This window comes from Rutilus rutilus (assembly GCF_951802725.1).
Source record: "Rutilus rutilus genome assembly, chromosome: 1".
NCBI lineage: Eukaryota > Metazoa > Chordata > Actinopteri > Cypriniformes > Leuciscidae > Rutilus > Rutilus rutilus.
The window spans coordinates 48,362,887-48,378,634 of NC_140209.1; the positions used below are offsets into that span (position 1 = coordinate 48,362,887).

Sequence of the window (15,748 nt, forward strand, 5' to 3'; positions counted from 1 at the left end):
TGCTTTTAAAGAAAAGGACTACAACAAATGGCTGGTTGGGACTACACAACATTCCTCCCGGGTTAGTGACATCACTAACCCTAGAATTTACATAAACCCCGCCCCCGGGAACACGCAGTCCATGTTGAGAAGAGGAAAAGTTGTTGTATAAGAGTACATTTGTGAGTCAGCTCAAACTTTAGCATCCATCTTTTCACATGCAATAGAAAGTCACTCTGTGTGCATTTCACAACAGTTCCTATATGAGCGATTTATAGATTTATCATGACAGAATATCTTAATTGAAGATAGTTAACTCCTCATCAGCAACATAAATTCACCAACTAACCATTCAGAGACGTCCTGTTGCAATTTTACATGTTGTCACTTCTTCTTGAGTCTCTCCATCTTTGTCTGACTCCGTTTTAACATTAAAGGCAGAACAGTTTCTGTCATTTTAGTGTGTCTGCGTGAGGTAATAGCAGCCGCTAACACACAGGAGCTCTTGAAACCCCGCCCTCTGCAGCAGCTCATTTGCATTTAAAGGGCTAGGCACAAAACGGTGCGTTTTTGCAAACCCTCAAAAAATGACAACTTTAACTTGCTATATAAAAATATCTGTTGGGTATTTTGCGCTAAAACGTCACACACACACTCTGGGGACATCATAGATATATTTTACATCTTGTGAAAAGGGCATTTTACCACCCCTTTAAGAAAACCAAGTTACATCAAAATGTCATCAAGTTTATGCATCTTTAAACAACTTTTACATTGCATCAGCAATGACTAATAAGAATAATCCACAACATAACTGTTGTCCGGCTGCTGTTATTATTAATATTCACTTTCTGTTTGGCCATTAGCCATCAAAACCTTACACTGATGGTTGCAGAAATGGAGGTGCAGCTTTATTTTATTTGTTAGAAAAAGTTTTACTAACAGATCATTTTGTGTTTCATGTCATTTCAAGTTTATTGTGATTCAGACATAATGAAAAGTGATGATGTCTAAGTGAGTGAGTTGTTTCCTTAGTAATTAGTCGGTCCATTTTCACTCATTTGAAGCATTCAGGAAATTTTGAGCACCTGAACATCACACTGTAGATGAGTGTTATCCTGTTGACAGCATGATCAGCCAATCACAGCGAAGAGACTTTTCGCCTATTCTGCCATTACCCCCCCTCCCCCCCCCCACACACACACACACACACCATGTTTTAGGACGAGAACGCAATGATTCTCAACCGAGGTGGCCAGAAATGTGGCTTGATCAGCAAAAAATAAGAGCAATCCACATGTACAGCTAAATACCATTGCTGCACTGATTTTCATTATTGTACCATCTGTAAACCACTTTCTTTTGCAAGCACAAGAGACTGCATGTAATCAATTGCAGTGACTGGATGAACTTGTGTTTGTGTGTGTGTATGTGTGAGAGAGAGAGAGAGAGAGAGAGAGAGAGAGAGAGAGAGAGAGAGAGAGAGAGAGAGAGAGAGAGAGAGGAAGCTCAAAGTGAGACATAAAGAGAGGACACTTGTTAGGTTTGGATGTGCTGAAGAACACATAGAAAACAATGATGAGACTTTGATAGGTTCATCACTTACCAAATTCCTCCTCTGTACCTTTCAATCTTTGTTTTCCTGCTTTCCTTCTCTTTTTTAGATATGGAGCCTAGAAAATGACAACATGATAAACAGTTAAAATAAAAGAGATGGCAATGCATGTGCTTTTAAGATACTCTCTCACTCTCCTACAGCTTGGCTGAACTCCACTCAGACACACATGTAGTTTGTGAAAGAAAGTATACTCATCAAGTTTAAATCTTTTTCTTTTTTTAGTAACCAATCACAGGTGAGGGTTCTCTCTTATGTGGCGGGATAAACACTCACAAGCACATTTTTCTGTCTCTCCAACTAAAAGCAACATTCCTCTTGCAAGTGTTCACCAAGTATATTTACATGCACAGATACAATCGAGTTTTGCCCTGGTATTCACCCACCCAAAAACCAAGACATTGACAATGCAACAAAGCTAGTTCCAATTTATACAAATGAGCATTGATGTAGACGACAGCACCCTATAGGAATGGAGACTGTGACTGTCCCTATAAAAGAGTTAGTGCAGTGGAGGAATACTTTAAGCAACCAACAGCACAAGCTCCGGTGATTTATTCACCATCAGTGAATGCACTCACTCATCGCATTGGCACTGAGCCATAATGCAGGATGGGACATGGCCACTATATTTTGCTGCTGGAGACCCCATTGTGTTGCAGGTTTGCAATAACTGACAAAGCGAATGGCATCATGGAGTCGGCATGCTTTAGATCCGTCTGTCATATGGATGGAATCAAAGAGGCATAGCTTTCCGGGTGAGAACACTCCACATCTGTAATGTGGATTATTTGTAACAGGCAGCAATGGAAACATTGGAAGCATTTTCGTCCAGCCTGGAGAGTATTCATCTTTAGCTCTTTGTGCTGGAAGTGTTAAACATTAGGACATTCTGTTGTACATATAGCAATAACAGTCTTAACGTTGCTTAGACAGTGTCAGCTGGTTGTTTAATATAACCTGCTCCTTCCCCCGTCTAAATTTAGCAACGCTAGGGAACGCTCAGCAGATTCATTATAGTCTCAACCTGCGGGACGCACAAACTGCATTTTATGAACTAGAATGATGAACAAGAACGCACAATCAGATGACGCCACAAGTTCTCTTGCAACCCTGAAGTGTGCATGCATGCTGCATTCATTTAGCATTGGCAACACTCCCATATTCACAGCTTTTTGGTGCTTTGACACTTTAAATGTTTGTACGCGATCCATATCTGTCATGAGAAAAGACCGTCGGCTTGAAAAGACCTGCGTGCACCCATTTACAAAATCAATATGTGCATAACAATGAAAAACGTCTTTTTATATTTGCAAGACAGTCCATCAAGTAATTGCCAATCTGCTAACACTCCTTCAAGTTTTATTGAGTTCCCTCCAATAATGCCAATTAAAATCTTCTGTTTTATTTAACAATGACAGTTTGAATACTATTAATAAATGTATGATTTCCATCTGATGTTTCGCATTATGGTCGTAGATCAATTAGTGGACCATCCAGATGTGAAAGAATCCTATTTTTTCTTGCAAGATTTAACACGTATGTTGGCTAAATGGGTTGTGAATTTAGCTTTTTATTTCATTTTATTTTATTTGCTGACTCATGATAAAGCAGGTAAATTGATACTGGAGCCATGACAGATGGCTGACTTCTATATTCATACCGTTATGTCACCGTTTATCTATATTTACTGACAGAGATCAAATGTAACGACCGTGCACTATTTTCAGTTTAGGCATGCGGTGCATGTAATCTGCGTAATGAGAGTAATAGGTTTCCATCTGGACATACTTGAACCTTTCTTAGGGGAGAGAGGTTTTTTTTGTTGTTGAAGATACAAGACAGCAATGGAGGGTATAGATAACAGCTACATCGTTAAAATAAAGCAGGATAATATAAAATACACATTGTCTATTCTGATTGCAAGACCCCTTTAACCTGTGTGCTATTTTTAAAACAGAATAGATAAAAGAGACAGATGAAACCAAGACATTTACAATCAATAGAAAATGTGTTCAAATAAAAACTGTGCATTATCAGTATTACATTGTTAATTTATGTCACTGACTCTAAGGAACATCAATATCTCCTGGCAGATTTTATTTTATCCTGATGTCTTAATTTCAGAGAGTGAATTCAAGTGTGTGTGTGTGTGTGTGTGTGTGTGTGTGTGTGTGTGTGTGGTTAAAGAGGTAGTGGTGGTCGCCTTCGACGATGTAGGATGTGGATTTATTGATACATTTACAGATCGATGAAGAACTGCTTCCGACTTGCTACATGATCTCAGTGATACCAGATATACTGTAACTTACACTTAAGACTTCAAAACATCTACTACCAGTGAGGATGATGTTGGACTGGAATCCAACCTGCTTATCTAAAGACTGTCATTTTCACGTGCAATTATGTTTTGCATCGCCTCACTGGTTGTAGTTGAGTAACTCACCAAAAGTGATGTTACTAACTTAAAGATGAACCAAAGCAATTAGAATAATTCTGTGTTCATTATCTGTTAAATAATTCATGTCATGTCCTACAGTTCAATTTATGAAGCACCAGTCTAAGTAAATGCAAACTCCGAAGTTCATCAGCTGTTTCATTATGTTTAGTTATATAATTCATGTTTTCTAGAGGTATTATAAATTGATCTGTTCAAATATATAAATTGAACCCTAATTGAAATCCGACTGATAAAAAGTATTTTTCTAATCACTTCCGGTGATAAACAGATATTTGGAGTCCTCCTTAACAAGTACTCCACAGTAAAATAGTTCCTGAATCCCCAGTGTCATTTGATCTTTAAATGTCAGTTGATGCCAGTCAGCAGTCTCTGTGAGTCGGACTATTGGAAGATCACTTTAAGAAAGGTCCTGCTCGGCTTTAATGGATTGGTAAGATGATGTTACAGGTCTAGGTTACCTTTAAATCTTAAATCAGCACAAAAGATCATCACTCCTCACTCTCAGCACTTTCTGTCAGGGGGTGAAAACATGATTTATGCACAGATATGTTCACAGACCAGAATGACATCGGTCTTTCTCAGAGAAAGTAAATTGGAGAGCAGGAGCAGGTTTGCTAATTTGGGATTAAATCAGGCCATATTGCACAGTAGGAAAATTTGCACACATTTTATGAATGAGCAGAAACTTCTCAAAATAAATGTACTTTAAGTTTATTGTTTAATATAAATGTAATTTTTTTTTTGAAAGGTCAAAAAACAAAATCGCCAATAAGGTAAGAAAAATGTCTTATTATTACACAATGATTGGCTAATTATTAAGAAAATGATTTTTGCAGTGCACCAACCTGCTTCTATAAAAGCACTCAGTCACATGTTCACGGACATTTCAGAGCCATATTTACAACACATGTATTTTCTCATAAACATCGAACAGGTGGAAAACATATATGAAGAATGGAGGTGAAAAGGAAAAACCAGTAAAAACCTCTCATCCCTAGCATTTAACCGTCTATGGCCTCATCACGCCTCAGATGTCCCACCATCGGTGACTCACTGGCTGCAGTCGCCCTCCTGTGGCGTCTGTTTGATTACACCAGTCCCGTGACGTCACACCCATTACATTCATTCACTCTCAAAGTATTCTTTTCTTTTCATTTTTTATTTATTTAAAGAGCTTGGTTTGCTTATACATTTTACTCTATCTTTAAACAAGTTAATAATTAAAATACAGTGCGTGTGGAACTGGGGCAGCGTGCAAAGAGAAATTACGTTCATGTGGATAAATGATTAATGCATATGCACATAGCCTATATGTGCATGCATATAGATGACGGCAAAGCGATATGTAAATATAATGAGTCTAAATCGTCTCGTCCAGTCTTCTGCATATGCGTTTATGTTGGAGATAAAGAGAAATACATCCTACAAGAGAGAAAGAGAGAGAGAGAGAGAGAGAGAGAGAGGGGTGCTGATGGGGGGAGTTGGCAAGCCCTCGTGCCCCCCTCATATCTGCGTGCACGACTCTCTCCTCCGCAGTGCACTGCTGGACAGCGCCGAGTGCGGAGTACAGGACAGGACAGGACCATTCGCGCGCATCAGCGAGGGCACGCGCTTTCGTACAGTCCTAAAGTCCCAAACACCATCCACGCACGAGAGCAGCAGCCACATGGAGCTAAAATGAACTGTCGGACGGCTGATCTTCACTTCACGACTCACACTTACAGATTTACAGTTTGAGAGGGAAGGGACATATCAGACATGGACACCTTGGTGTGGATCTTGATTTGTGGAGCGGTAAGTGTTGGCATTAGTTTAGATCAGACCGCATTAGAGCACAAGTGCGCGCAGTGATCCGCCGCTGGATGAAATATGTAGGTTAATTGACATCAGGTGATCACCGCTTCAGCTCGCGTGATGCTCCGGTTGTCGTGATGCGGATTCAGCGGAACTTGTATTCGGTCTGTGGTAGTAGTGATGACTAATCTCAGCAGCCCGGTTTCTGGAGAACAGGTGTCAGCTTCCCTATTCTTTATAGTCGTCTAAAATGAATCTGCCGTGTAAGTGTGTTTATTGGGTGGTAGAAAAACAGGCTAGAATCACTCAGTGCACAGAAGAAATGTGCGCCCGACTGTAAACAAACTTTCATGCCAAGTTGCTTGAGTTTGACGAATTCAACCGGCTTTATTTATTTAATATTTGCCACATAAAGCCATTAGCTTATTTAAGTAGCCTTTATTATGGAGTTTTTGTATGCGTTTGTATTTACAGTGTGAATATTGGCAATGGGTAATGTTTTTAAATAAATTCCTGCAGGTCGCCAACCGAATTTTGGCGCCCATGGCACGCTTTGAAGACTTTTTTTTTTGTGAAAAACTTAAGCTTTTGTGTGATATTTGCAGTAATTAAATCTGTAATAAATTATACGTACCCAATGTTGTTTTGGTTTTGTAAATGTTAGGTAGGATAACGAGAAAACTGAAAATAGAGTGCAGTCCATGTCCAACTTATTTAACTTTTGTATAGTTAAACGTTTGAAAAAATAGTTGAACCATATCTATACCTAAAAGCAGGCTACCCAATATTATTTTTTTTTTTTACCTATATAATAAAAAAGAATGAAAAAAAGAGAAAAGATTTTCCACCCCCTCCCCCATAATTAGTAACGTGCCTGTTTAGACATAAAATGGGCTACAATATGCAAATTCAAAACAATCCTTCAAAAATAAAACGAATCAATGTAACCATTGCTGCAGGCACTTTACATAATAATGGTGCTGACAAATATACCTTCCTGTGGTATTTTTGGTGTGAACTTAATTTGGTAAATTTTTGTAATGGATATGCCCTTATGCTCAGCGAAAAAAACTCAAAAGTGCGCAAGCATGTGACCCTCATGGTCCCCTACCGAGCGCCCAACGTGACCCTCACCACCTCCAGTCTCGTGTAACATGGTCAAAATCAGTTTAAACATGCACACGCTCTTGACTAAACACAATTACACCGTGACCTCTTTTCAGTGATCTGATTTGCAAAATGGCAAACGGAGCCGGCAATTGAGTTTGCTCCAGGTGCACAGAGTCAGTGAAGGATCTCCACCGACACATGAGCCAGCAGCGCTCCGTCTGGAGTGCCATTTTACAGCTGCGCGAAGCCACTAGTGCGCTTCACAAGAGATCTGACGGGGACACAAGCCGCCTAATTGGTGGTGAAAAAGGCGATGGCTTGTCAAGGCTTGATGTTTCACGGTATTAAAGCTCAGTCTCATTTCCTGGCTGGTGCATAGCAGTGCATTACGGACAGGTGCAGATCAGTGAATTGCACGGTAATGACAGGCCCTTGCAAATTTACTTAACTACAGTATGTAGGTAAGGGCAAAACCATAGACTTGATTTTCCAGTTGATAACATTACTGGATTTGCCCTCAGGGAGATTTATAGATTTAGCAGATTAATTTAGTCCCCAAACTATAGCCAAGTAAAACCACATACTCTTTCGTAAGATGTGTTAAGCATTGGGCATTCTCCATACTGTGGAGTCCATTAAAACCTGCCAAGTTAACTCATCGGCACGCTTACTCAAGCGAATGCAAATTGAGAGAAAAAAGAAAGGATGACAGCCAGGGTTGATGAAGAGAGAGAGAGAGAGAGAGAGAGAGAGTAAATGAGGGGGTGAGTTGGCTGCTGTACCAGTGCATCTGTTTCTGAATGAGAGTGAGAGAGGATGTGGATGAGGGGAGGAGGGGGGTGGAAAGAGGAGTCTTAAAGGGCAAATAGAGTGTGTGAGAGAGAGGCTAGGAAGGTAGATAAGATTAGGAACAAGAGGTGACGTTTTAATGAAAACGTGCAGAAGATCAGAGAGGTTTTCCCTCTTTACTTTGATTGTGGGGGGTCTAGATGATGGCGACCTGTCTAAATTGTGTGTAATTGTTACAACTTTGTAATGTGCTATGGTTTCTATTAAAGAATGTTTGCATGTGTGTGTGAGAGAGAGAGAGAGAGTGAGAGAGCGAGCGAGCGAGAGAGAGAGAGAGTATGCTAATTCATTAATGAATGCAAGGAGAAAAATGTGCTGTTAGTTTAATTACCCTGTTGTGTGTGTGTGTGTGTGTGTTTGTGAGTGTGTCTTTGAAACACTCTGGAATCCACAGGTTAATGAATGAATCTGTGCTTCTTTTCACAGCCATATTAAAGAGAAATGCTTCAACAAGGCCCACTTATTGCTCAATAGAGCACAGCGGTGGGGTCCCAGAAGTAAAAATGCCATTCATTTACACCTCTGAGAAATAGATTTTAATGATATTGCATTAACCCTTCAAAAAACGTTCAAAACAAAGCATGAGCTCAAAGATTGTTACGATATGATATATGTTTCTATAGCAGTCACAAGCCATGGATAGGACAAATAGGAAAAATTACATCCTTCTAAATATTTATAATTTTAACTAATAAAAAAAATACACACACACACACACACGTATGTATAAATATCTGTATATATATATATATATATATATATATAGAGAGAGAGAAAGAGAGAGAGAGAGAGAGAGTGTGAGTCCCATATTTAGGAAATTTATCTTGGATTCAGAAACTCGGTCATCCAGACACACAAACATAAACCACACAATTCAACAATCTATAGTCTTACTGATGTAAGACTTTTAAAGTATTTGTGTAATGTTTCAACCTACACATTGGAATATATACATGCACACGGCCATTTTGGATTCAACTACTGTAGATCCACAACACTTTATGGGATGAGTAGTTATTTCCCTCATCAATTTAACTAACTTTAGGCTAATTTTGTATTAAAAAATAATAATAATTCAAATTATGGTTTGTAATGTGATTCATCTCTGGTTGGTGTGGTTCATGGCTTAGGACATTTTATTGAATAAATTGAAAAATTCCTTTGGAGAAAATGAATAGAGAAAAACGCTTCTGGAGCCAAGGCTGTTCCGCTGCACTCTATAAGACACATCAGCACTGAGCGTGATCACATGACCAGACTGAACCTATTGAGAGAGCAAGAGAGAAGCGCTGCAGTAGTAAATTAATTCAAAGTGAAGTCTGCGACTCAATAATGAGCCTCAAATTCCTCTTAAACACACCCCACACACACACACATAAACCCATAAACACCTCTTTCAGTGTCTGCATGTACGGATGTTTACGACCCCTTAGGTTATTATTGACAATACTCAACAAACAGATCAGGAGCTGTGAAAGAGGAAGCGCATATGGGAAGGGTAGGGCTAATAGATGTCTTGGGTAGAGGCTCTACGGACCCTGATCTGTGAGACCTCGAAGTGTAAAGAATGTGTAATCGTACCGTGACAATACGAGAGAAACCGCTATGTAATAGACATTTGCATAACTCATACGTACTGCCTGTCTCATCTTGCTCAACACGCCCCTGCTTTTGGAGACAGAAAAGCAATCAACACAATATGCTGTGATGCAGCTGTTACCAAACATGTGCAGCAAATATGAAGGAGTTTATGGACAATGAGGGATTGACAGGATTAGTTTTACTATAAATTAGAAATACCACAAAAAAGAAGTTAAAAAGTTTTAGGTAAACTTTAGAAGTTTCGCATCAGAATCACTGCTGTCACAACACTCAGCGCATCTTGTCGTCTGTCAGCTGTCACAATTTAATAACCAATATGCAATATTCTAACCAAATCAATGGGAGATTTTTATCAACTTTCAATGAAGAATAAAGTTAAAAGTAACCACAACCAATTTAATGCTAAAACAAATAAGGGTGAAACTATCTGCAAAACCATGTTTGAATGGAGTTTATACTTTAGGTGGTTCGGGCTGAATTAATTGCAGCAATTAGTGGAAAGGAAGAGGGAAATATCATTTGAGGAATATCAATATGACTGTAAACCTTGCAAGCACGTTAACATCAAAATATCTCAAGGATTTATGTGTAATGGGAGACAAGGAACCTGTGGAGCCCTAGAGAGATGGGATATTAATGTAATTTCTCTCTTTCTGTAGCTGGGGCTGGTGTTTGGCTCAAAGCTGGAGCGAGCCGTAGACGAGGAGTGTGAGTCGGGGAGTTACACTCGCAGCGGGGAGTGCTGTTTGCAGTGTCCTCCAGGAGAGGGGGTGGTCAAGGAGTGCGGAGCCACCCAGACCGAGTGCAGTCAATGCTTAGACAGTGAGTACAACTTCTCATATACGCATACATGCTAACTCACACACTTATGCATGTAGGCCATGACATATACAGAATTGTTCAAGCACATGCATGAACTCATAATCTTCACAAATATTCACACCGTCACAAACACTTACTTTCACGCGCATACATTTATGTACACATAATTAGTCTCTCACACGTACACTTAGTAACACATAATTATGCTCTCTTGCTCCCTCTGTCTCTCTCTCTCTGCCTCACACACGTGCACATATATATACCCAAAGAACAGACAGAAAGCTGAGAGTAATTATGCAATTAGCTGGTTACGGTATATGAGCTGCTGCTGTGTGTGTGTGTTTGATACTTTAATTTAGGCCAAATGTTCAGCTTTAAACCAGAAAGAGGAAAACCAAACCTTAAAGTGAGAAATCTGGGGCTGTCAATTGATTAACTATTTTCTGAACATGAAGTTGGTACTTGAATTGAACATTATAGTGATTTTTAATTGTGTAGTATTATATATCGTTGAAAAGTTTGGGGGTAGCTAATGTTTTTAAAAAAATTTAATAAAAAGGCTGCATTTATTTGAGCAAGATACAGTAAAAACAGTAATATTGTATAGTAATGCTGTCAATGTTAATATATTTTTTAATTATTCCTGTGACGGCACAGCAGATTTTTCAGTGTCACGTGATCCTTCAGAAATCATTTCTTATTATTATCAATGCTGAAAAACAGTTGTGCTGCTTCATATTTTTTTTTTTTAGGTAAAATCAATTCTTTGATGATTAGAAAGTTCAAAAGAGCAGCATTTGTTTACAAAAATCTTTACTTTAAATGTCTTTACTGTCACTTATGATCGATTTAATCGATTTAAAGTATTAATTTCTTTAGAAAATTGTGCTGACCCCAAACTTTTGGATGGTAGAGTATATATATTCTTCCCATTCACAGAAACATTTAGAAAAGGCACATTTTTCACCTGTTTTACAGCAGGTCTCATTCTTTTGTTGTGAATGTTTCCTAAATGGGCTCTATCCTACTTTCTGCTCTCAACAAGAGAAACAAACAGTCCTCCGTGAGCGCTGAGAAGCTTTTAGGACGGCAGGCCTGAAATAGAGGAGATCTTATGTTTCAGGACAGGACACTTTACATCAATAACCCAACTGGGTGCTTTTTGTTTTTTCAGTCTGTGTGGGATATAAATAAAGACGGTGAATTTTATTTTAGAAAAGCATCTGCATTCATTTTTAGTGTAACAAAACAAGCTTCCTGTTTACTGATAGACAAAAACACATTTTGTGACCTTTGCGCTAGTCTCCTGTCCCCTTTCTCCGAGTGTTGGCAAAGACACACAAACACACACGCCTCTTTCATGCATCCTCGCCCCCTCATCCCCTACCCAGTCTAGACACAAGCACACATCAGCAACTACTGAAATATTTAGCTGTCCATTTTCTCTCTTCCCCCTCCCTCACATACTCAGTCATCGGAGTGAAAACTGATTGACACGAACCTGTCACCATCGCAGCTACTGTCTCAGCCGCCATTTCATTACAAATCAGGCCAACATCTTTGACTCACACACACATAATAGCGGACTGATATTACTTTCCATTGATTACTTTGATTTATTAATAAATCAAAAATGATCTTGTAGCTCAACTGCTAGAGCTTGGTGCTAACAACAATAGGTTCATTGGTTTGATTCAAGTAGGTTTTTGTGATATCTTTACTATAATTAAATTAGTAATAAAATTATACCTAATGCTGTTTTTTATGTTTTGTAAATGTTCCGTATGACAATGATCGGAAATTGCTCCAGTTGCTCTACATTTTGCTTTAAAAAGTGAAGCATATTTTTAGTACAATTCAAATTTTCTGCTGTAAATTTAATGGCAATTAAGGACTTTTTCCTCCAAATTCCCATTACTGTATATATTTTAATTAATAATAATAATAATTAATATTCTATTTATATTTTACTTTATAATATTATTTATATTTGTGTTATAAGTAATGGTATTTGCTGTACTAATTTATGCTGGTTTAAATACAAAATAAAACTTTTACTGTAGTGTCTAATCAAAAAAACATTGATAATAAATTACAAAGGAAAATAATAATAAGTGTCTGAATAATCATGAAAATAATGTGGTGAATGATTTTGTGGTGAATGTTTTCATAAGATTTACCCATATTTTTCTACAATGCATAATTGAAATGCACTTTGTCGTTTTGAAGTGAAATGTGAATGAACGTGAGTCTGTTATATATTCTGTTTGTTATAGGTACTGTAGGAGCAGTGTTGAACTGGAATCTGTCAGTGTATTAATTCAGAGAGAGCTGACTAATGACTGATGGGGATTGGGAAATAACAGCTTTAGATAATGATGCATTTTAGCACAGGCAACATCATATGCCCTAACCCATTCAGACTAAGACTAATACAGCCCGTATTCATCTGAGAGAGAGAAAGAGAGAGGTTTTTGCTACTGAACATTTAAGCAGAACTCAGGACTGGAGCCATCGCTGTTTTTATTGGCCTGTGCAGCCGCTCTACCGTTCCACGCAGCTTTGATTTATTACTTTAACTGTATTATAAATGAAACAGTCATACTAATAAAGAACAACTGAATTGTGAAAACAGAGCAAGAGAGAGCGAGAAACACATTCAAGTTTTGTTCTGATAAACCAATATGGTTGTGATCATATACCAATATGGTTGTGAATATGGTATAGATCAGAATACAGTGCATTACGCAATGGACTTTTTTTTTTTTCTAGGCCCGTTCAGTATTAAGTTACTTTACAAAATCTTTTAAAATGTGCCAGCAAAATATTGGCAAACATCTCTAGTTACAGTTCTCCTCCAGCAAATGACAGCCAAGCAGAAAACCAGCTCCAAAAGAAAAGCGTAAAAAGATCTCACCCACCTGGCTGGTTTGTCTGTAATTGTAAAGGGATAAAAACGCACAGACTTCAGCTGATGACGTTACAGGAAGACACGCCGCATGAGGCAGATCGAGTCTTTTTCCGTTTGCCCTCCTGACAGAAACGGTGGTGTGTGATGGAGCTATTTATTATGCGTGTAAACAGTCATCAGCAGAGCATGTGTGTTTGGGCTCTCCGTTGTTTCTGTTAGTTTTGTGATATCCGTTTATAATCAGTGCAGGGACGGCTGCATTCAGGTGTATCCCTGCAAACACGTGGCTGGTGCTCTGTTCATCTGTTCATGGTTGTATGCACACACTCCATAGGAATGTCACAATAGTCTTAACTCACTCTAAAGATGATATGTTTAAAGTGAACTCAAAAAAGAATGAAGTAGTAAACACTAGAGCCAAACTATAGAAATAATGAAAGTAAGATGGAGATCAGGCGGCATGCCATGTCATGTATTCTTCTCTCAAAGGCGGCAGGGATATTACAGTAAACACAAAACAGACAAACAATACCATAGTTTGGACCCATGAGATAACAGTTATCCTGAGCATGTCATATGCTCATAATTCATAATTTATAATAATTCATAATTTTTTAATTAATGAACAATGATATTTAAGTACAGACCGACAGACAGACAGACTGATGATGATGATAGATAGATAGATAGATAGATAGATAGATAGATAGATAGATAGATAGATAGATAGATAGATAGATAGATAGATAGATAGATAGATAGATAGATAGATAGATAGATAGATGGATAGATAGATAGATAGATAGAATATTTAGCTAGTTTTCTAGGCCAGCCTTAGTTGGGTGACAAATGGACTGATCTTTGAATTCTCCACTGCAGAACGAGGTCATATATATCCATTAATAATTAATGAAGGAGAAACGAAAGAGAGAGCGAGACAACAAACAGATGGGCTGAAAGGCTTGTCCGGCTGAATTGACACTTTCAGAGCTCACCATGGCCTGCATCACATGACCCATATGTTTACCCATCATCCCCCTCTCCTCCCATAGAGCACTGGAGACCAGTCAGCTTATTGCTCTTAGAAAGAACATTATTAACTGTGTGTGTGTGTACGTGTGTGTGATATGGAGAAGTGCTACATTTTGTACCTCCAACATTAAAAGGTAATTAACAAAGATTAAAAATAATTTAGCCTATAATCTGGGAATGAATGCAACGGGTTAGGTTTAAATCGGTCATAATAAAAAACAGCATTATCACTGCATCAGCAATCTCATATTTGTTAGTACAACATGTTTGAGCAGTTGTTTTTGCATGGTTTAGATGCCTTGATTATGGTAACCAAGTCATTAGCCTTAATATCACCTGCACAACAAGAGCAAACATGACAAGAACAGAACATTGAGTGTTTTAAGGAAATCTTCCGTTCAAGATTTGGCTGAGAGGTGAACACCCCACCCTCAGGCCAACTTTAAGTATGAACACATCTGCCTGCCCAGCATAAAATCTTTCCAGATTCAAAAAGACATGATCTGTTGGTAAAACAAGCATCAACAGACTGCAGTGATGAATATCGCTCTTCTTCCTCGTCCAGATCCTACATATTGTGAAATGTAGAAAAAGAAAATGACAAATGTGACTGATCTCAATGTTTTTCTTTTTGTGATCTCAAATTTTTGCTTAAGTCTGGGGCTGCTCAAAATTTTCTCCTGAGAAAATGATCCCTGTCATCTCACATGCTTCAAGAGATCTTATCCCAAAATGTACTCTTAAAAATAAAGGTAAATATGGTTCCACAAAGATCCTTTAACATCCTAGCACTCAAATAAAGGGTTCTGTGTGGAATGTAAAACTCTCTTGCTCTTTCTTTGAGTGTCTGAGAAACACTGAGTGCTCTCAGCAAAGCGACAGTGAGTCATGCGCCTTACACTAGTGTTTACTGTGCGTCAAATACACTGTGCATTCATTGGGATGAAATGAAGCCTAGCGCAAGTTCTGCCAGGAAGACTCAATCGTTCACGTCACTTATTACCTTCTCATCTATCCAATCATATCCTAATAGCCCAGTATAAAAGGGTGGTACTTACACATGTCTGAGTTTGCAGATACTGTCGCTTCAACCACCTCCATCCTCCCCAACACCACTATGTTGGGTCCTCCCCTCCATCCTGAAGATGCCAGGATGTCCTCTTCATCCTTCCACCCCACCACCACCAGATGGCCCCCTTCCTTACTTCGCAGGGGGTGGGCTGCGCCCCTGCCTTCGTCTTCAGGCAGGATATGCAGATTCCGTATCCTCGGAATGCGAGTTACGGACGGGGCCTACGCCAAAGAACTTGATTGTTTGCTGAGCTCTTAAATAAATGTTCATCGTCACAGTATTAATTCTCCCGAGTCTTTCTGGTAGAACTGAAATAGTGCCCTTTACGGATTGCTTGACGGAGAGCAAAACTCTCAAGTGCTCAGTCAGTGTTCGGTGAGTGAAAATATGTCTGTGTGTACCAGTTCCAGATATAGTTTCTCGTTAAGGAAATCCGCCTCAGCTTCACGTCCGCCTTCCGCCATAGTTGTTTTTGCTCTGCACATGAGCTGCGAATGGGTC

The 15,748-nt window shown here is 38.8% G+C and overlaps 1 protein-coding gene across 1 annotated transcript in view; it reads left to right on the forward strand.

Annotated features, from left to right (window-relative positions):
- Positions 1–5,587: 5,587 nt before the first annotated feature.
- ngfra (nerve growth factor receptor a (TNFR superfamily, member 16)) overlaps positions 5,588–15,748 on the forward strand; it is a 40,308-nt gene continuing 30,147 nt past the window's right edge. The window contains exons 1-2 of the mRNA XM_084420350.1: positions 5,588–5,849; positions 10,070–10,232. Coding sequence (XP_084276476.1) covers positions 5,814–5,849; positions 10,070–10,232 — 199 coding nt within the window. The 5' untranslated portion in view covers positions 5,588–5,813. The remainder of the gene's footprint in view (positions 5,850–10,069; positions 10,233–15,748) is intronic.